At 33.6% G+C, this 21,375-nt stretch overlaps 1 protein-coding gene across 2 annotated transcripts; it reads left to right on the plus strand.

Moving 5' to 3' along the window:
* Nucleotides 1-11,349: 11,349 nt before the first annotated feature.
* Nucleotides 11,350-21,326, plus strand: LOC140059269 (lipase maturation factor 1-like). 2 transcript variants are annotated; one of them, XM_072105147.1, is made up of 11 exons: nt 11,350-11,601; nt 11,973-12,279; nt 12,391-12,401; nt 12,505-12,653; nt 12,957-13,022; nt 14,091-14,261; nt 14,897-15,071; nt 16,401-16,554; nt 18,807-18,990; nt 19,410-19,522; nt 19,994-21,326. In XM_072105147.1, the coding sequence occupies exons 1-11, from the start codon at nt 11,397-11,399 to the stop codon at nt 20,229-20,231; spliced, it is 1,773 nt and encodes a 590-aa protein (XP_071961248.1). In that variant the 5' UTR covers nt 11,350-11,396; the 3' UTR covers nt 20,232-21,326. The 2 variants fall into 2 exon arrangements, with proteins under 2 accessions (XP_071961248.1, XP_071961241.1); XM_072105140.1 differs by lacking the exons at nt 11,350-11,601; nt 12,391-12,401 and having other exon boundaries at nt 12,149-12,279; nt 19,994-21,305.
* The last annotated feature ends 49 nt before the right edge of the window (nt 21,327-21,375 follow it).

A 21,375-nucleotide genomic window follows, 5' to 3' on the forward strand; every position in this document is an offset into this window, starting at 1 on the left:
AGCTTAATTACAATTTGACGAATAAAATATTTTACAGTTTTGATCTTTTGAATTTAAAATAAACACAGGACGATAGGTAGACAGAATACAATTTATAAATACGTTCAAATAGTTTCAATACCTGATATTCTAGTAAAACTCTCCACTTTGAGCTAAGTATTGGCTGTAATACTAATTTTATGTAAATTTCTTGCTGATTGTTTAGTTTGAGTGTGTAGTATAGACCTATTTTTGTGACTAAGTTGACCGTGTAAATCTAGTAAAACGAGGTCACTTTTTTTTACGAACCGATACATTTAGTACCATTGACACTTTTATAATGTTTTCTCCAAATAAACACACCTTTTCAAATTGACATTTTATTCGGTGTTTAGTATTTTGATGACAGACCCGAGCGTTTTCACATGTGTTTTAAACGCGTCAGCAAGTTTTGAACCAAAATAAATGACGTATATTCACAGTCGTATTTCGTAACAATCTATATTCTTTATTACTAATTAGTGACTGTTTCCTGTTTTTAATTTACGAGAATCAAACCACGGAATGTAACTAGTTGCCAAATGGGAAAGAATAGTTTTGATAGCATTAAACTGGAAGTATTATAAACATTATAAATAGCACTCATATTCAGCGGAAGTGATTCTGTATTTTCCAGTGTTGATTTTTGTTTACTGCAGTAATCATGTTCTATACTATTTTATTTCCTCATTTCTGAAATATACTATGTTTTATTCTTGTTGATGATCAAATAAAGATCGAAACGTCGAATCATGGCTTCGCTCGTTTTTTTATGCTTAAAGGAAATCATGACTATGACAAATGATACTCGGAGGTCAAACTTTGTAAATAAGCGATATACAAATTACAATTTGATATGCCAGGGTTTTGCCGTGGACCCATTCCTAATTTATAGGTCCACGGTCATTTAAATCCGCACTACAGTAATTCCTCCATTCAATTCAATGATTAGCAAAAGTTATTGCCGATATCTCAGCATTTGTTTATTTTAGAACACCCGCAATAGTTTCTAGTTGTCGCCAATTGAGTGGGCCGGAAATAGCACCTTTATATCCCTCATTGACCATCAAAGTGTCTCCGCACCGGAAACGCTTTTGCAGCCTTTGAAGTTGAGCTGACCACCGTAGGCCTAGCAATGCATCTCTTTCGTTTCCCCACCCATAAATGCATAATAGGCGTAATTTCAACCGATGTACAAAGTATGTCTGACAATCTAGGCCTACGCTTTCGGTTTTAGAGAGACGGTGGATCAATGCTTTTTTAATGTTTCAAGTGACGTCATCAACACAAAGGTATTAAGTTTAAATAATACGTGATATCTCGGAGTTCGACCAGATTTTCCTATTTGAATTAAAATAACCGATTTCTCACTTGCAAAATTGAATAGACCTTAACTACCTTACACCGACGCATGGAAAACGAAAGAAAACAAAGTTTGTTTAATAATGAAAATGTTTTTAAAATTGAGTGAGTGGGTTTGTTCCAATTTTGAATTAAGGGGGTGTAAAATTAAAAATATGATCTACAGAAAAACATGAAAAATAAGATGTTACAATTACAGTGTGTAGTTTTAATAAATTTATGGCATTCAATTTTGCCAAAAAAAAAAAGATTTCGCTTATAAAAAAGACAAAATATACAATTACAATTACATTTAACAAAACAAAACATTGACTTTCAGTAGGCCTAATAGACTTCCATTTGACTATCTTTTAATTAATAATTATTTTATATTAGGCCTGCCATGTAAATATTTTTTCTCCATCCAATTTGTGATCAAAGTGAATAAAATAACTTATGTGAAACTAAAATGGCTTATTCAAGAATTCTTTTTAAAAATTATTTTTTTCAGAGGGACAATATATCCTTTAAAAAGTAAGTAAATGGAAGCGTTGGAGGAAATATAGGTGAATATCGTGAAGGTTCGATTCACTCCGCCGATTCCGTCAATGTTTACTTCCGATCATAGAAACCGTGACACACACACACTTTATTATTCGCCCACCTGTTACGCCGGAACAAAATGTTTCTGTAACCAGTAAAGGATACAGAAATTGAAATATTAATAGTATAATCATGGAGAAATAATTATTATTACTCTATGGTATAATGTTGAATTGAATAAATGAATACCTGAATAAATTGTGTAAAGTTCTAACCGTGCCATATCATTAATAATAGATACCGGCCGGTGTTTTTGTTCAAATACCTACATTGCATTTGGGTACTGCGGTACCGTACCCTGGGACATAAACGTTTTGATTAAAAATTAGCGACTCGATTTATTGTGTAATGGGTTGCCGTAAATATGTATAAATGCTTGGTGATATTGGCTTTTTCCTTCATCAAACTTCAGACTAACTTATACCGGTCTAAAACGCTTTGAAGACGGTGTGAAATCTAGAGGTAAACCTAACCCTATCGACCCAAGAAATCTCGCGAGACTCTACGATTAATGGTGCTATGGATAGGCCGTCACACAGCAATTGTTGCGTTGTCTTTCACCGCCTGCCCTTCGTAAATCGTCCGGTCTCTCTTGGGGATGTTTCAAATCTTTTGCAGTAATTTGTTGCAATCGGCGTCATGGTTGGATGAAAGTCGGTCGTTTTAACAGGTAAACTTTGCGGAAAGGTGACACTGAATGGTTAGACGAAATGTCATATAATGTTTAATGTGAGTACCGACTCGGCATCGGAAGTTTACAGTCATACAAGCTATGCACATTAAGTATCAATAATGTAGCAACTATAATTACCCATGTTAATAAATCAAACCAACTTTCTCACAACAGCATTTTCATACCGGTATCATTAAGTTTTTGTTTGATATTAATGTGAAGAGATTTGTGCTAAGAGATGTAAGGTGGAGGGAAGGGGTTCGATTGGAGTTGTGCAGCGGGTACAATGCTGTGAGCCATTTTTATGATGCAGGAGTGTGTCATTGTTAACCTATGACGACTTCGATAAACTATTTTGTGGGATGTGTTTGTGTTGTTATTCTCATCGATTTTACACAGGTGAAGTCGAGTTTAAGTATTTTACCTGTATACAATTTGTCGGGATAAACACCAAAACAACCCATGCTTATTATTAGTTTCTTTATATCAATTATACTTTTGAACAAAGATGGCTAAACATGACATTATACCGTTCTTAATATCCTGTTCATTTATTTTGTGTTCTATTATATTTGTAACAATAAATGTTTTCGCTATAGAATAGGGTTAAACATTGTTATTCTCCAGTCTGACGTTTAAATTGTGAGAGCTATTGTGACGAGTTATTGATAAGATTGTCTACTTAATTTTTACTGCTTTCTTGACAAAAAGGCTTTGACAAGCGGTATAGTAGTTATTTATGAAATCATTTCCATTCTTGAGTCGCCTTAAGGTATTCTTTGCAGACCGCTTTCAGGAGGATTCATTTATTTTAGACGGGTCCATTTAGACGAGTGTCAATCGTTAGTATTCCCGCTTGTTTGTCTTCAGTCTGTTGTTTGTTACAACTTACATTACATGAATGTAGGCTTTTTTTTTTAAAGTAGGACTGTAGGCCTGTTTTTCTTTTTGGTTAATGTTGATCCAATTGAAAGTACTAAAAATAGTACTTATTTACTATTGGATCAACGAAAAAGTAAAAATTCTCTTCTATAATATTATGAAAAAAAAATGAAATTATTTCAAGATTTTAGGCATGTAGGTCTATAGTTTGTGTTTACTAGGCCTACGACACGGAAAGCATGTGTATAATCGTCAGATAGTCGATCATTAGTTGTTGTACATTTCAATTTTAATTTAATACATAATAGCAAAATACATAAAAGAACATTGTGACAGTAATAATAATAATAGGCCTACAATATAAACAAATAAAATCATTACCATACGGTAATAAGTCGACCCACTGCACCAATGCCAGATATTCTTAGGCCTATTTTATTTTACCAGGTATCAGCATTTTCTAAAAATAGATATTAGGCCTTCTGACCTAATTTCTATAATTTTTAAATAAATTGTGTTTTGTTTGTAAGTAGGCCAAATAGGCAGTTCAGTGATCAAGCAGGCATTGGCATTATATCGAAAAGATCTGCTGAGCACTAGTGTGCCTTTAGGATAGGCACTGAGTGTAGGAATAACTGCATCTAAAACTAATAATGTTAATTGAAAGTGAAGTGCGTACAATCAAATTGCAGGCAGGATACCTATGTGGGAGGCAGGTTCAATTGTTAAACCCTGATTATAATCCCTGTATTTTGACAAGTTAAGTTGTGTCGAAAATTAGAAGCAGAAGTAACAATCAAATCAGAAAATCGGATACAAATTAAATAGCAGTTTAATTCATTCGATCCGTCTTGATTGGAATGGGTTATGATTAATAATACGACCAGGGAGGCAATACGAATGTTATTTTTGTGAGATGATCACCTTTTACTATTACATCTGGCTACCAGATGCTACTTCTGCAAAAAAGGTTTTCTAAAGTTTACCATGTGTATAGTTGTAGACCATGTTTCATTTATTAAGCTCTGTCTACACTATCAAAAATGTGCCCAAATATAGTAGTGATATAACGTCATCATGTTGATGGGCGCATCACATTTTTTTTGTCACATACAATTTTATAGTGTAGACAGAATTTGGACAAAAATAGACTGTTTGTTTGCTATAAAAACACACATTTAAGGGCGTTGTTGATTGGATGGGGGATGTTGGTTCGGAAGGAAGGCCATTGATGTCGATAAGTGGGAAACTTAACTTGGATTGTTGCATGGTTTTGAAAAGAGGTGATACCATGTTTTGTAATGACTAATAATAATACTAGGCAATATAGAAAGAAACAGTCGGTTACACTAGATACTATACATGTTAATTATCAATGTGATTTAAGTGTCGATTTTCGACAATTGCAATCATATCCTTGTGTATAAGATCGTATACGTAACAGTATAACATATATCGCCTTACTCCACAGTGTTGCGATACCGCTGATACGTTTATTCAATATATAGCGCACTATATTGTCCACGCGCTTCCAATCTTATGAATATTTATGAAGGAAATTAATTGTAAACAATCTTTCGGTAGAGAATAAAGGGTGTTTATCTAATGATGGCTCTTTTTCCGTATCATTAATTGATCCGATTTAAAAACCGTAATCACGATACCCTACACGCGCTTGAGGGTTATGTGAGCTCCAATGCGTCATAAGTTTCCATGGCAACGGTAGGCGGTTAATACTCCAGTAATTGTTGGTAGGCAGTTTAGTAATAATATGATTGTTTCATCATTCTTATTTGTAATATAGGAATTCCCCTTTTCTGCAATTGTTGTTACTAATGATTATATAAATAAATTGTTGGAAACTTCTGGTCATTGGTCGTAAATACAATATAAATGCACGGTACCATACCGTAGAGTACGGTACTTCACCTGCTTTCACCTTTATATTTCGCAGTACTTTTAGGCTATTAACGTGATAAACAAAAATAACACATAGATTAATCATAACAAATAATACAAAATTCTTAATTCATTCATCTCATCAATGTTCAGATAGGATTCCACAGGTCCTACGTCACTTGTATTGTACAAATTCGGATTTGTATCGTCGCCGCCTTATAGAAGATTTAGATTCCTATATTATGATAGGTGGTATTAATAATTTATAAGAATGATAGCGGAACTCGGAAGGAAAAATCATATGAGAAAACCGCAATTCAGACTAAGTTTGTGCTTATGTCATATCAACATGTCCCGTACTTAATGTCATCGACCAGGAGAAGTCCCTGGATCAGGCTAAAATACGATATAAATTATAACGGCCTAAAATATGAGAGATCAGTCTCATAAATAGATGCGTTATGGGGCCGCCGTATACACGTCGTGAGCGAACTCTATACGCACGTAAATGTCGAGTCACGCTCTTTATGGGACGTGCGGACCAGTCTATCCAGTATGTTACCGATACATCACATTTATCAAATGAATTATATCAGTGTGTTACAGTAATTTAAAGCGTTATACCGTATCTAGCTAGCCTCATTTGTCCTTAATCCCACTGAATTAAGTAAATTATGTTCTTTTAAAATAATATTGTACCGTAACAAATTCGCTGATTGTGGTAAAACAGTCGACTATTGGTAGAGTCCAGGTTAAGACTGTATAACGATTTCCTAGAAGTTGACTGTTCGTTAAGCTTGGTTCCCGACGCCAAGGAGACGGCCCCAGAACAGCCGTTTATGATTGGTCAACTCACTTTGATTGCGCCTACGTCGTTGCGATGCGTCCTATAGTGGGAACCAAGCTGTATTCATTGAAAAACACTGTCTGTCTGTAACATCGAAACTATAGATCCAACCCACGTATGTATAGCCGCTTCGTTTTACGGCCCACTCTCAAGGAAAAATACCAGATTAAATTGGTTATTTTTGGAGAAAAACAATTTAATGGCTCTTCCTCTATTAACAATTATTAGTATGGGTGTATGCACAAAACGACCGCCTTTTATGGTAATAAAAATATTGCACCTATTTATATTTTTACATTGTAACAATCGAAAGACGAGAGAACCCTGGAAAATCTAAAAATTATGTTGCTAAACGTATGGACTGATGTGTTGATGAGAGAGTGGGTGGTGTGGGTGACGTTCATATGTTATGTTGGTATATACTTAAGCATAAACAAAGTTAATTTGACTCGCATTTATTTGAAAAACACAACAATAGGGCCTATAGAAAAGGACATTTCAAAATATAGTTCATAATCACACCCGACATTAGTTATATCTGACAAACATCTCACCCTCCTACCTGCGTGTCCCAGACAACATACCATTGTTAAATTAAATGTCTAAACCATACGTTATTATAAGTCCCGGGCAGATGGGAAAGGATGCCAAAAAAAGAAGAAAGATATGTGACCCAGAAGCGACGACGGATAAACTTGTTCAGTGTCTGTCTAGACGCGTATTACCACCTGCTTTATAAGATTTTTCTTTGCACCCTCCCGTGGACGTGATACTTTACACTGCCTGGATAAATAGATTTACTAAACTGTATGTCTGTATTCCTCACTATAGGCTTATTGTACCGTCTACAGGTAACGCTAAACCGTAATTAATGACAATTCTTTTACCGAATAATTTATATCGCACTTCATTTTACTGATTGTTTTAATATAAACATATACAATGCTTGTACAGACACTAAAAGTTTGTTAGGCCAAAATAAAAGAGGGCGCTCTGTAATAGATGAAAGACTATTGTTTCATTAAATTGTTTTATTGTCTTAATTCCACAAAGATATCGTGGATATAATGTTCCATTACTAATTCTTCCATGATTTTCATAGACTTAAATTTGCCTAATAGTGTACATCCAGATTATTGTTGTGTATGTGTGAATCGGTCAGTACTACCGGGTGTGTGACGCTGTCTGAGTTGGCCTTTAGACTACTGATCGTGAGATCGCGGTTCGAATCCAACTCTGCCACATTGCGTATATCCTTAAGCAAGATACTTTACTTACAGTTGCCTCTCTCCACCCAGGTGTATAAATGGGTACCCGGTTAGATCAAGACACAACTTTGCACTGATTACTAGCTGCATTATGGGAGTTATGTTTCCATACGTGTTTGATGCAAAAATGACCGGGGTAAATGTTCAGCGCTTAGAGGTTTCACAACATTAGGCGCTATATAAATCCAGGATATTATTATTACCGACCGAACATTCTGATGAATGTAACTAATGTAATGGCGTTATGTAACATAGGCTAGCAGAAATGTTATAACCTCACATTGTCAGATATTGTCGTATAACACTGAAAATGTAATACCCGTGATAGGTAATTGTTCATATATCCCAAACATCAGGGATCCACCAAAGCGCCCGACTTAACGAATTCTTTGACGTCGAGACATAAGTCGTGTAAATTAACTATGAAAATAGAACAATTTTGAACTGTACCGTATGCATTCCATGTTGGCGCAAGTTATACAATGTCTAGACTCTTCTTAAAACAAATTGTACTTTAACTCATTCAACTAAACCCAGACGAATTTAATTGTAAAGTTGTATTGTTATTAAATATATTTTACTCTGGGAATGCGAGTGATAAAGCTATTTTAATTTAGACATGGACCTATATCTCGAGTCTCTCACAGTTCCTGAATTCTTGCTTTATGTTGTGTATATGTTAATACTCAAAAACACGGCAATTTGTGTAGCCCCTATCGAATATACACCGATACCTCTAATCGAAATAGTTCTGCGTTGGTTCCACCCATGATTGAACGCAAGAAGTACGCACAACGCATGAGTTTGACCAATCATCCGACCTTAGTTAACGAACGTGAGAATGGTCAGCCTTGGACGACAAATTAAGATTTTAGAAATGTCATTAAAAAAAAACACAATAACGAAAACTGGCGATTAAATTCATCTAGCAGTGTATAAGATTTAAGAAGTTTTGTTTTGTAAAGATATTATTTCTTATGACATACCAAGAGGAATAAGACGTTGGTTTTGCCGCAGGTATAGGCTGCTATACATCATTGTGTATGGCTTAACGTCAATGCTCTAGCCTTAACCTTGGTGTTTTCTAATGGATAAGAGCTATATGTCAATGCTGTAGTACGCAAAGAAAGTACGAGAAACCAATGACGTCCTTCACAATTATTGTTTTCTAATGTCGTGAAAAATGTAAGACTACAAGTTTTAATCGGATTGGTTTGCAATGATCTTAATCTGACAGAACGTACACCTGAGTATTAACATTTCTGAGAAAATCTGATAGGAAATTAGAAATAAACACACACCAATAAAATGTACCGTAGTTAAATGTCCTCTACGAAACCCAGTGACAAAATATATTAGGGAAGTGGTACGGTGTATTTCCGATTTCATCGATATCGATTTATGTAGCTGATTTTACATCCGATATCATTTTCCATGAACCTCAAAACTCATATCCTTCGATAAGTGACGAGGAAAACAGTCAAATGATATTTAAATTGTAAAAATGCATCAATGGTTAAAAGAAGCCACATAATGTAAAGGATAGGTCTAAGTCGAATGCACAATACAATCTATAAAAAAAACACCACATTATTATAGAGCATTCGGCAGAAATCGTCGAAAACTCATTATGATCAATACATCAGTACCGATAATACTAAATTATCATTTTCCATACAATAAAGGATCAAACAAGAAATACAATGATGTAGTTATTATCTATATAATATTTATTGAAACTACACTTTTACAACGGTGGCACACGTTTATATACACGGTGAGTTCTTATAAAATAGACAACAAACAGATACAAAAATAATAATCGATCGCTGTCGGTCACTGAGATATTCAAATTACAAAAATTAAGCAGTTAATAACTACGAATAATAATTGGCAAAATAGTAATACTGAAGAACTGAAAATAATAATAAATAGGCCTAAAAATAATTGAAAACAACAACTGAGAAGAATACACAAAACATGTACGTATATATTACCTGTCAACAATCGTTGTTCGCGTATATTATTAGTTATCACTATTTGGCGGAACGTATTGTCCCCTGAAAACATGAAAAATGAAGATTAATAAAATCAGACTTTGAATAGGTCAAATAGTTTAACAAAATGAATCAATTAATTAACAAACGTAAAACCCGAAAAATGATATATTCTTTAATAAAATGACAAAAGAAACGGTTAAATTCAACCAAAAACCAGCCAATTTGACTATTTTTTGCTTTAAATTACAGTTTTCAGGTAAAATATTGTTTTTCGATCCAATTTTTGGTAAAAGTGATTAACTATTATGTGACATTAAAATGGTATATTCAACAACAACAAATATTTTTTTCAGGGGGACAATACAGTACATCTTTCAGCAGTTTTATTTAACATGATTCCCATAGATAATTTATCGCACAATTCTAATCACCGTGGGCATCTGTTTCTACCAGCCTTTAGGCTTTTCTTTAATCGTGATGGTTTTGATTTTGAGACATGAATTACGTCATACCCAGGTTACTTTACTATATATCAATCCTGGCCTGTCGGTCAGGACCCAGCACCTCACCAAACACCCGTTGTGATACCGCTAGTCGCTCCCACTACCAAATTACCTGCGCGGCTTGGATGCTATAATAAATATTACTGCCGAGGCAAATTTGCCGAGTTAATGGATGTAAAACTCATCATTGTTGTTCCCCTAGACATAACTTGAACTTGATAATGTCTGGGTTTTATGATCATCCCGACCCTGCTCCGTCTTCCCTGCAGCGTTCTCTACGTGGTGGTACCTGGAAAACCCATCCAATGCAATTGTAATGTTTGTAAAAGTCAAATAACAAATGTCTGTGTTTGTAATTTTTATTTTGTTGAAGATCAATTAGGTGTAATTTGTAACCATGCTTTGTCTGCTGGGCTTTGTTAAAAACGAATAAGGTGGAAACTGTTCCTAAAAATCTTAGGCCTATATGGAATAAGTAATGTATGTTTTAAATAAATATGAATGATAAATAAGTAATAAGTTTAACAACACTGAATACGTTTTTCATTTCATCTCATTACTCGAATTCAAAACAATAGGCCTAACATTAAAAACAGTACAGGAATGAATTCAGGGTAGCAAACTAGTAACCATATATCAAACTTTTTTTCCATTTAAGGGGATTGCTGACAACATCTCCTTCTTCTTCTCCTCTGTGTGATGTGCCACTATGGTGATCTACCAGAACTCAATGATTTTTTGTGTAACAAATTATTCTTGATTCTGTGTCAGAGGTTTAATTTTTACTAGACTCGGAAGTAGTCTTAGGTCTTCATTCAGGACGCTTGACCACCTATTCTGGTCAACAAACTCTCAATGGTCCATATAATATCACCACCTATTGTAATTTTATAACTACTTGGTTTTTATTACTATTAATTATCATAATGAAAGCGATCGGCTACTGTTTGTGAGTAATCTTGTGCCGAATACGTCGTCGGCCGAACGGAACCGACAACGAAGACGCCAATTCCTTGGCGTATTATGTATCGTGTCTGAATCGAATTAAAATTTAATATTTTATTGACTTTATTATAAAGTTTCTAATAGATATTCCCTTTACGACATATATTATCCAAAATACGACAACTTTATAACCTTGTTTTTTGTTTTGTAAATTTAAGTTAACCACAAAATTCTTTTTTTTTCTTTCACCGTATTTTTATATTTTTCTTTGAAGATATTACTGAGTACTGCTCAGAGGGGGCGCTAGACATGTTTCTTAAATTTGTTTCTGTTTATTTGTTGTCGAGTCGGGAGTCTCCCCGGCGGCCGGCCTAGCTGCTAGCTCTCTCTCTCTCTCCCAGCTTCGGTGACCAAAATATGGAGGGTACGGCGTCCGTGCGACAACGGCCGAGGCCTAGCCACAAAGTTCGATCTGAAAACAACTCGGAGAATAAAGAAAAACATGATAAAAAAGAAAATAAATTCACAAAGACTATATCTAATAATACAAACATTGAATTGAAGTCTGGTACTTATTGGTTAACCCGCATCGTATTTCTCCGTTTCCAGGCCTTCATTTATTGTAAGTTATTATGTATCACACAGGAATCAATTGACTTTTCTCCCCGTAACTAATAATTTGTGAGAGGAAAGGAAGTGATCATTAGGTCTATATGATTGGATTATTTTTATAAGAAAACTGAAAGAAACAAACTATAATAAATTAGTACTTATTTTTCAGGTGGTTGGTGGGAGAAGGGGTGGCAGCAGGGGTTAGGATAGGAGGAGGGAAGTAGTTGGGGTGGGGGTTTGTTTGTGTACTACTACTACTAGGCCTAGACTCAGAGGATACAGTAAAGTTGGCAGTTAATTCTTTCCATTCAGAAATCTTTGCTATGAACTGAGATACATAACATTTTAGTTGGTTCTTTATTTACTCACTTACTTTTGCAGTTGTTGCATACCTAGTTGCATTGCATCAAAACAAAGAACTCATCGGCAGTAAGGGACTCTTACCGGCAAATTTATACTTAAAGCGCATCAATGATCATGTGAACGGAAACATCTGGCAGGGGTTGAACTTTGGTCCAACATTACTATGGTTTACAGACCTGAAGGAAGTTGACTACTGGTTGGATGCCATCGCATACAGTGGACTGATGTTGTCTGGTTTTGTCATCATCACTGGATGTTGTAATATGATCATTATGGCTGCCTTATGGATCCTTTACCATTCACTGGTAAATGTTGGACAACGATGGTAAGTAAGTTTATATGCTGGTTTTTTACACCATTATATTTCTTTTACAGCAATTGACATTTGAATGGACTCTTTACTTACATTATTTTTGTTTCCTTTTTTTTTGTTTAGGTATGGTTTTGGTAAGTTTACATTCTATTACAAACTAAATTATTTAACAATGATCGATTAGCTTACTAATGTGGAAAGCATTGTCATTGAGTACTGTAATTCTTTTTTTTTTAGGATGGGAGTCCCAGCTGTTGGAGTGTGGATTTCTTGCAATATTTATGTGTCCATTGTTCACGCTAAAGCAGGTTCCGAGAAACACCCCTACACCTGTAGTAACTTTGTTTGGATTTCGTTGGCTTATATTTCGCATTATGATTGGAGCTGTAAGTTTTGTTTGTTTGTTTGTTTATTGATTTTTCACAAATAATAATATATAAAATATTTCTTTATAGATTTTTAAGTATAAATTAGTAAGTACTAATATTAAATTTTACTTGAAATGCTGTACAATTTTTGAAACATCTAAAATATTTAATATTTTGAATTTTCTAAAACCATTTTCTTGACACAAAAATGCACGTTTGTTGCAAATTGCACTACAGATTTTTGAAATATATTTCAGACAGTTCTTTGATAAACTGTTAACATTTGGTTGAAGGAGTTGACATATTTTTTTTACTCTGTAGGGACTAATCAAGATTCGTGGTGATCAGTGCTGGAGGGATCTTACTTGTATGAATTACCATTATGAAGTAAGATTACTCATATAATGTGAACCCACCTCAAATTTATAATAGGAAGGTTTGATTTGCGGTGTGCAAAACCATTGTACCCATGCATGGACATGGGATGTGCTTCCACACTCCTCCTCATGGCAGATTCTAGGTCCAGACAACCAGACCAGACCAATAGACATAGGTCCTACAGTAGGTTGTCGCAGAACAAAAGCTTCCTAACAATTTTAGAGGATTATTATTGTGACTTTTAAGAAACCATATTTTCTGAAAACTGTATTCGAAACCAGAATTGTTACAGTTCAAAAAGTTTTAAATTCTTTTCTTCTATTCATGCAAAATACATATACATCTGACTCTTCCAAAAAAACAAACAAATTGGTCCAAATCATGGTTCTTCAGTGTCTGTCTACACTATCAAACTAGTTTGACAAAAACAGTGTGATTTGCCCAAATATGGTAGTGATATGCTTAAATATGGTAGTGATATGACATCATGTCCATATATGGGCACATCACATTTTTTGTCACATAAAGTTTGATAGTGTAGACAGAGCTTTAGGAAAGTTGACTGAAAAAAAATCATTTTGATCAAATATGCAGTTTAGTAGCATCAATGATGAAAATAATAGCAAAAAGTAATGTTGAAAATACTTGTTTTTGAAGTTGAAGTTTTCTATGTTGCCTGTGTGATTTATCACTCATTTTTGTAAAAAAATATGACTTTTATACTTAGTTAAATAATCTAGCATTGAAATGTGGTGAAGCATATAGCATTTCTACATTATTTATGATAGCAACTTTCATAGAGAAAGTAGGTCTTAGTGTTGTTGCAATGTTGATGTGATTATATTACCGCTATTCTGTCATTGCCGTTTACTAAAGATAAAAACTAAATATTGATCGTGTTTTTGTAGACAAAGTTTATATGAAATCATAGTATTAGTAGAATGTTGGCAGATACATTTTAAAATACAATCTTTGACTTGAAAGAATAAATCAGATTATCTCATCTCGTCATAAAATACCAGTTAGGTTTGTCAGTTTTACAAATGTTTGTATCTAAATTTTTTGTGTTTTTTATAGACACAACCAGTTCCTAATCCCATTAGCTACTATCTGCATCAATGCCCAACTTGGATGCATCAATTTGAAACAGCATCAAATCATTTTATTGAACTAGTTGTTCCCTGGTTGCTAATTATTCCTTGGAAACCAACACTGATGATAGGTGGCACTATTCAAATTTTATTTCAGGTATGTGCTATAGTCTTAAGAGATTCTAAACATTTAAAGCAATTAAAATTAAAATACAATGAACGTTTATGAGTTAATGCGGAGGATATTCTTATGAGTTGATTAAAGAGAAGAAGTAGAGCTTAGTTGATGGGACCTTCAGATTGGATGTAAAGCCATTGGTCCTGTGTAGTGCATATAGTGCATGTTAAAGAAATTGATACACTTTTTGAAAAGAGTAAGGGATTGTCTCTCGGTGTGCTGATCTGGTGGGCACTGGCTGCCATGTGTCTGTGGAGTGCCTCATCCGAATTTCCGCACTTGAGGACCAGAATAAACACCTTTGCCTTTATACCTTTTTAACTGTCCGTCTGTCTGCCTTTCAACAAATGAAAATATTCAAATTAAATGAATAGACCAAATTATCTTGTTCTGAAAATAAACTTTTATTAAATTAATCAGCCGTTTTCTACCTTGATATGAATGTCAAAGGATATGCCATGCATTTAAATTTTGCAATCAGAAATTGATACACTTTCACTTTTCAGTATATATATATATATCATTATTGCATAAAAAGTTAATATGTTATGTTATATAAAGGTATTAATCCAAAAAAGAAAATGGAAATAAACACAATTTCATTCTCTTCACAGATAGTTTTGATAACAAGTGGCAATCTGAGCTTTCTTAATTGGTTGACTATATTGCCGTGTATATGCTTCTTTGATGATACATTCTTCGCCAAGTTTTTTGCCAATAATCCAAAGGGAGCCAAAGCATACGTGAAGCAAATACAGACAGAATCAAATGAAAGGCATGTTCATCAAGGTATTATATGTTGTAGTTTGTGCTGGTAGCCCTTTTACTGTTTGCAGTCTTTTTTCCCCATTGCTCACATTAATTGGACACTGAACTTGTCTGGCTGCGACAAATACCAACTATGTACATATTCCCCATGGCGCGGTGTCTCTTAAAGAGAAACTGTTTTGTTAAGATACATACATCCGTTGCTTTCTTTTGCTTTGGTTTATCAAGGTAAAATTAAAATGTTAGAGTTTGTGCTGGTAGCCTTTTTACTGTTTGCAGTCTTTTTTCCCCATTGCTCACATTCATTGTGTTGTTAGACCAAGGTAATCTAACAACAGGACACTGAACTCGGGTTGCCAAGATAGGAACTCGTAAAAGTCCTTTAATCTTATGTCTGGGTGCGACAAATACCAACAGTACTGTACTGTATATATTCTCCATGGCGGTGTCTGTTGAAGGGGTGTGGAACTGATCGTGTCGCAGCCACAGATAAACCCTTTGATCTCCGTAGCTCAGCATCATGTTGTTAGATTGCTTTGGTTAGAGTTAAACTGTCTAGTTAAGATACATACATTTGTTATCTGCACCTTTTGCTTTTGAAGAATAATAAAAGAATGCTTTAAGATAATTAACCCTAGCCTTAGTGGAGGTCATGTAATTGTGTCCACCTGAGAAATAATTTTTCGTTGAGCATTCAATAGAAATACATTTGGGTAGCGCAAACCACCGGACTGAAGCAGTTTCCTGAAAAAAATAGTTTGTAGTATTAGTTAAGCATTAACACCATTTAAGATATCTCATTACTAAAAGCATATGTTTGTTGCATTTTTTTTATACTTGTATTCAAAGAATTTTTAGTCGTTTATTAAATTTATCAAGGTTGTCCGTGTGAATGGCCATTTAATACTTAACAAATATGGTGAATAGAACAGACAACCATCTTGTAAGATTTGATTTGAATAATTTGAGGAATAGTTTGAATAACTAGAAGGATTTCAAAGAAATTCATGAGACCGACATTTGAGACCATTAATATTGTTTCTGAATAGTAGAGATAACTTTGAAAAATTGAAAGTTAAAATAAAAAATAAAATTGTTTATATGAAAAAACCAAGTAAAATTTTACAGTGTATATATAAGAACTTACAAGCATGTTGTTGCCCAGTATCATAGCAAATTCTGTAAAACAGTGTCACACATCTATCACATGTTGTACCTCTCTAATGGAATGTTGATGATTACAGTAGTTTAGGCCTATGGTAAGACATGTGATGGTGTATCACACAATTTGCCAATGATACTGTACAAATTAAAGATACTGTTACCAATAATTGTTTTCTATCTTTACAGGTCAATACATTCGCAGCGTGCTACACATTGCCCTCGCTGCCTTAATCACTTACCTCAGTATACCGGTTGTTAAGAACCTGTTATCTCAGAGGCAAGCTATGAATACGTCTTTTGACCCACTGCGTATTGTCAACACTTATGGAGCTTTTGGAAGGTGAACAGTTTTGGTTAACTTTTGATCAAATAAATGTAATATCTATATTTCTTATCTCATTCTTAGCACAGATAACTGTGTCCGTACAGCTGATGAGATTTCTCCATGCCTGGCAATCCTGTGCCAACAGCAACACTGTCCATTCATTTTGTCTTTTGCCTTCCTCGCGATCGTTTACTTTGCATAGCTCCCATTAAAATATCTTGCTCTAGTGCCCAGTGTCTGGTGATATGTCCAAAGTATTGTTATCTCATACAGTAAATAATTAACAATAATACACCAAGTAAAGTGGACAAAGTCTGCACAGACATAGAATATTAACTTTTTTGAGATTCACTCACTTTTATTTTATTCTTCACAATTGTTACAATAATCTATATCAATTTTGTTTCATTAGAAAACTATCTCTGCAGCTTAAAGTTTTGTTTTTGTTTTTCTTATTTTGAGTATTTTACATATATAAAAAGTTAAAGCATTTAAAAAATAGACAAAAGTTATATAAAATATGCATCACATACTATAGGTTCACAATTGCCATTACAACATCACAAAATAAAATACACTGTAACACATAGGCCCTGTTTCTGCTGCCAATCCCAAATATACCGTATAAATATACCGTATAAATATACCGTATATATACCGTATATGAAATTCGTGCACCGTTTCCGCTGCACATACTTCGTGGGTGGGCTGTAAAAAAAGTTGGCTTTCATATACCCAAAATGCATTTTGTGAGACGGAAGTATGGATTGACCTAGAGTCTCGTGTAGTGAGGTTACATGACAAAAACAAAACAATGATGGTTTCTCAAAACGTCTTAGCATTGCTTTCTATTTTAAATCTAATGATCAGAAGTGGCAACGAATTTACATCGCACAAACAATCTAGAAATGTAGAATGGGCATTGACTACATTTATGCAAAGAAGACGACGGCGTTTGCCGAGAACTTTGGCGTTATTAAGTCTACCACAAATTCTGCTTTTATTTTGTTTGAGATACTTTTGTAAATCTCGGTATCTCTTCTGTTGCCATGTAGTCTCCCCACAACCTTCGCTTCTCTCCACAATTGAATTGCAAAAATAGTTATTTCTTCAGTCCACAGTGATATTTTGATCTGTTGCTTGCTTATTATACACGTGTGTGTCAATGCAGCAGAAAAACCAAACAAACGCGTCACGCTCTGTTAGTTTTTGACCTCGTGTCATGGGCCGGGTCACATATACGGTATATTTTGAGTGCAGCAGAAACGGGGTACGAAATATAAGGTATATTTTGGAATATACCGTATAATATCCACAAACGATGGGGATATTTATGCGGTATATACCGCATATATATACGGTATATTTTTTATGAGACCCATTTCTGCTGCCAAAAAATATACCGTATATAAAATATACCGTATATATACGGTATATTTTTGGCAGCAGAAACGGGGCCATATACCACCAGTAAATAAAATATACTGTAACTCATATACCACCAGTAAATATAATACACTGTAACACATATACCACCAGTAAATAAAATACACTGTAACTCATATAGCACCAGTAAATATAATACACTGTAACACATATACCACCAGTAAATAAAATATACTGTAACTCATATAGCACCAGTAAATAAAATACACTGTAACACATATAGCACCAGTAAATATAATACACTGTAACACATATACCACCAGTAAATAAAATACACTGTAACACATATACCACCAGTAAATATAATTAGTACGGTAAATAACCATACTAGAACACTAAGTATTGTGTCGTAATAATATTTTCTCTGGTGTTTTTAGCCTGTTATGGTTTAACAATTATACATTTTTACATTGCTAAAATAATATTTTTTACTTTTTCCTATTTTTTTTTATGCTTTCCTCTCTTTTATACACTATACATTCTGAATAGAATTCCTTGTTTAAAAGATTTCCATAAATTAAAATAACTAATACTAACTTAATAGTTTAGAATATATAATTCATAATTATTGTTAATTACACAATAAACTAACCTAGTTTTTTTTAAAACTTTTAAAAATATTTTAATGCACTACCTCAATCGTCAGGGGCTGCTATATAAGTGTATCGTTTACAAGTTGAATAAACACTAGTAAAGTTAGGTTTAAGTACACCATCATGTGACGTGTATAAACTATCTATCCTTTTTAATTTAACACAAGGTGTAAATCAAACTTTACTATATAAGTTTATTAATGTCTATTTCTGTATTATTTTTTAAAGTGTAACAAAAGAGAGAACAGAAGTGATCTTCCTGGGTACATCAAGCTTAAATCCGACAGATCCTAAGGCAGAATGGTTGGAGTATGAGTTTAAATGTAAACCCGGTAATGTTACTCGAGCACCTTGTCTCATCTCACCTTATCACTACCGACTTGATTGGCTCCTGTGGTTTGCAGCTTTTCAGGTTATTATTTTTTCTCATTATTTAATTTTTTTTCACATATAACTAATAAAATAAATCATCAACAATGTTAATCAGATATTATGATCATCATCATTAATCATCATTATCATCATCATCATCATTATCATTATTTTTTCAACTATTGTCAGCCCACTACATGGTGAGGCATTCCCAAGTCAAACCCATCCTTTTCTGACCTGTGTAGTTTTCATGCAGGCTATACCAGTAAATGCATCATCATCTGTTTTTTTTGTCTTCCATGTCGTGATAAGTTTTGTCCATCCGTTGTCATTCTTTCTGACAAGGTTTCCTGTCTATCTATATTTCTTGATTATTAGCATAATTGTACAGTATTGCTTATTTATAATGTGCAAATTATCATAAAAAATACTTTTGACAACATTTTTGGGTTTTCACAGAGTTATCAGCAAAATAACTGGTTAGTACACTTAGCTGGGAAGTTGTTAGCAAATGATGAAGCAACAATGACGCTTATTGATCACAACCCCTTCAAACATCAAGACCCTCCTCAGTAAGTATGTTGTGCATAGTATTGATATACAGATATTGCCTGCTTTGAGGTGAAATATAAGATTTGACATCCCTGAAGCAATAATATTTTGCTTGAGGGAAATATATATTCTCAAGAGCAAAATATCATTCCCGAGGGGATGTCAAACCTTATATTTTACTAATATAAAAGGCAATATTGACATATACAATTTATGATCCGCAGTTGTAGTTATGTGAAGCAGTTTCAACCAATCATGTTCATGTATTTGCATAGGCTATGTAATATATGAAAATAACTACTGTACTCTTTTTCTGTTATTTCTTCTGTATCTTCTTGGTAGCCATTTTTGTTTTCAATTCAATTCCTTTATTGCTGCAAATGCCATCAAGGGCTAATATCCACTAAAACATCATACAAACATATTTTGTCTTCTATTCCTCTGTTAAACAAATGCTTTTCATTGACTTTAGTTATATTTACATTTTCTAGGTTCATAAAAGTGGAACATTATGGATACAAGTATACACAAGTTGGAAGTAAAGAGGCTAAAAACGGTGCTTGGTGGACTAGGAAGTACATTGGTAACTATCTACCACCGGTATCGCTAGGGAGTTTAAAAGAGTACATGTCTCAACAAGGCTGGGATATTCCACGATTTATGAGGAAGAAATTCCGCGAACACAAGAAAAATGAACAGAAACAAAAGAAAGAGAAAAAGAAAGTTTGAAGATTGTTCAGATGTTCTGTTGTTCATACGTTGCATGAACTACTATGTACGATCTGAAGCCTCGCATGTACGATCTGAAGCCTCGCATGTACGATCTGAAGCCTCGCATGTACTTTCTGAAGCCTCGCATGTACTTTCTGAAGCCTCGCATGTACGTCTATGTTCATAACAGTTATAATGTAATATGTTATTATAATTTAATCAATTGTTTTTAAAAGATTATCAATTTCTAATTTTTTTTTACTATCTTATATGACTGTATAGTTCCATTATGCCTGTCGTACAAAATTTGATGAAACAGGGTGGGATTATACTCAAGCATGGAATTATACTTGTTCATATCTGGTATTTTTAATTTGTTTTTCCTTGACATTTGTTTACATTTTTTAAATTCAATTAAGTTTCAACTGCATTTTATTTATATAAACCTTTTACAATATTATTGTCAATGTCTTTGTAATATACTCTATTATTAGTGTACTATTGTTTGTAAGGCAAAATATGTTCCTGCCTATTGTATATTATGTTCATTGTTTTTGCTATGTAAGAAAAAGTTGTATGTTTTAAAGGCAAAATAAACTTGACATTCCATTAATGTTTAAAACATATTTTACTGTAGTACAACGTAAAAATATTGCTTTGCCATTTAACAGATTTAGGAATTTATTGATTAACCACTTTTTGTGTTTACTATTTTTTGTACAAATTATGTGTGGCTATGTTATGTGTGTGTGTATGTATGTTGTGAAAAGTGTTTACTTTTTTTTGTAAAAATGATGTGTGGTTATGTTATGTGTATGTATGTATGTTGTTTAACATTCTTGAACCCTTCAAACATGTATGTGATGTAATGTTGTATTTTGGTAAAACCTACAAATTTAGTCATGTATGTTTATTTGTTTACGTGTCTTCTATTTAAAATATTTTCTTCTTAAATTTGTTAAACTGTATGATAAAATGTCTTTAACTGTTAAACTTTTCATTTATTTTCCAAATAATACTTTTTCGATCATGTAATTTGTAACATGTAATAAAATAATTTAAATCTATTATAATGTGTAATCTCTGGTTTTGTATTTTATGCAGGATGCACAATATGAACATCACATTTACTTTGATTAAATCTTAACTGACATTAAAATGT

Source organism: Antedon mediterranea, chromosome 1 (assembly GCF_964355755.1).
Source record: "Antedon mediterranea chromosome 1, ecAntMedi1.1, whole genome shotgun sequence".
In the NCBI taxonomy this organism is placed as follows: Eukaryota; Metazoa; Echinodermata; class Crinoidea; order Comatulida; family Antedonidae; genus Antedon; species Antedon mediterranea.

Bases quoted from the DNA above. Each gene is read 5' to 3' on its own strand.
- LOC140059269 (XM_072105147.1), top strand. From the start codon at position 11,397: ATGGAGGGTACGGCGTCCGTGCGACAACGGCCGAGGCCTAGCCACAAA. The intron at 16,555-18,806 runs GTGAACAGTTTT...TATTTTTTAAAG, and splicing joins ACTTATGGAGCTTTTGGAAG to TGTAACAAAAGAGAGAACAG. The intron at 19,523-19,993 runs GTAAGTATGTTG...TACATTTTCTAG, and splicing joins AAACATCAAGACCCTCCTCA to GTTCATAAAAGTGGAACATT.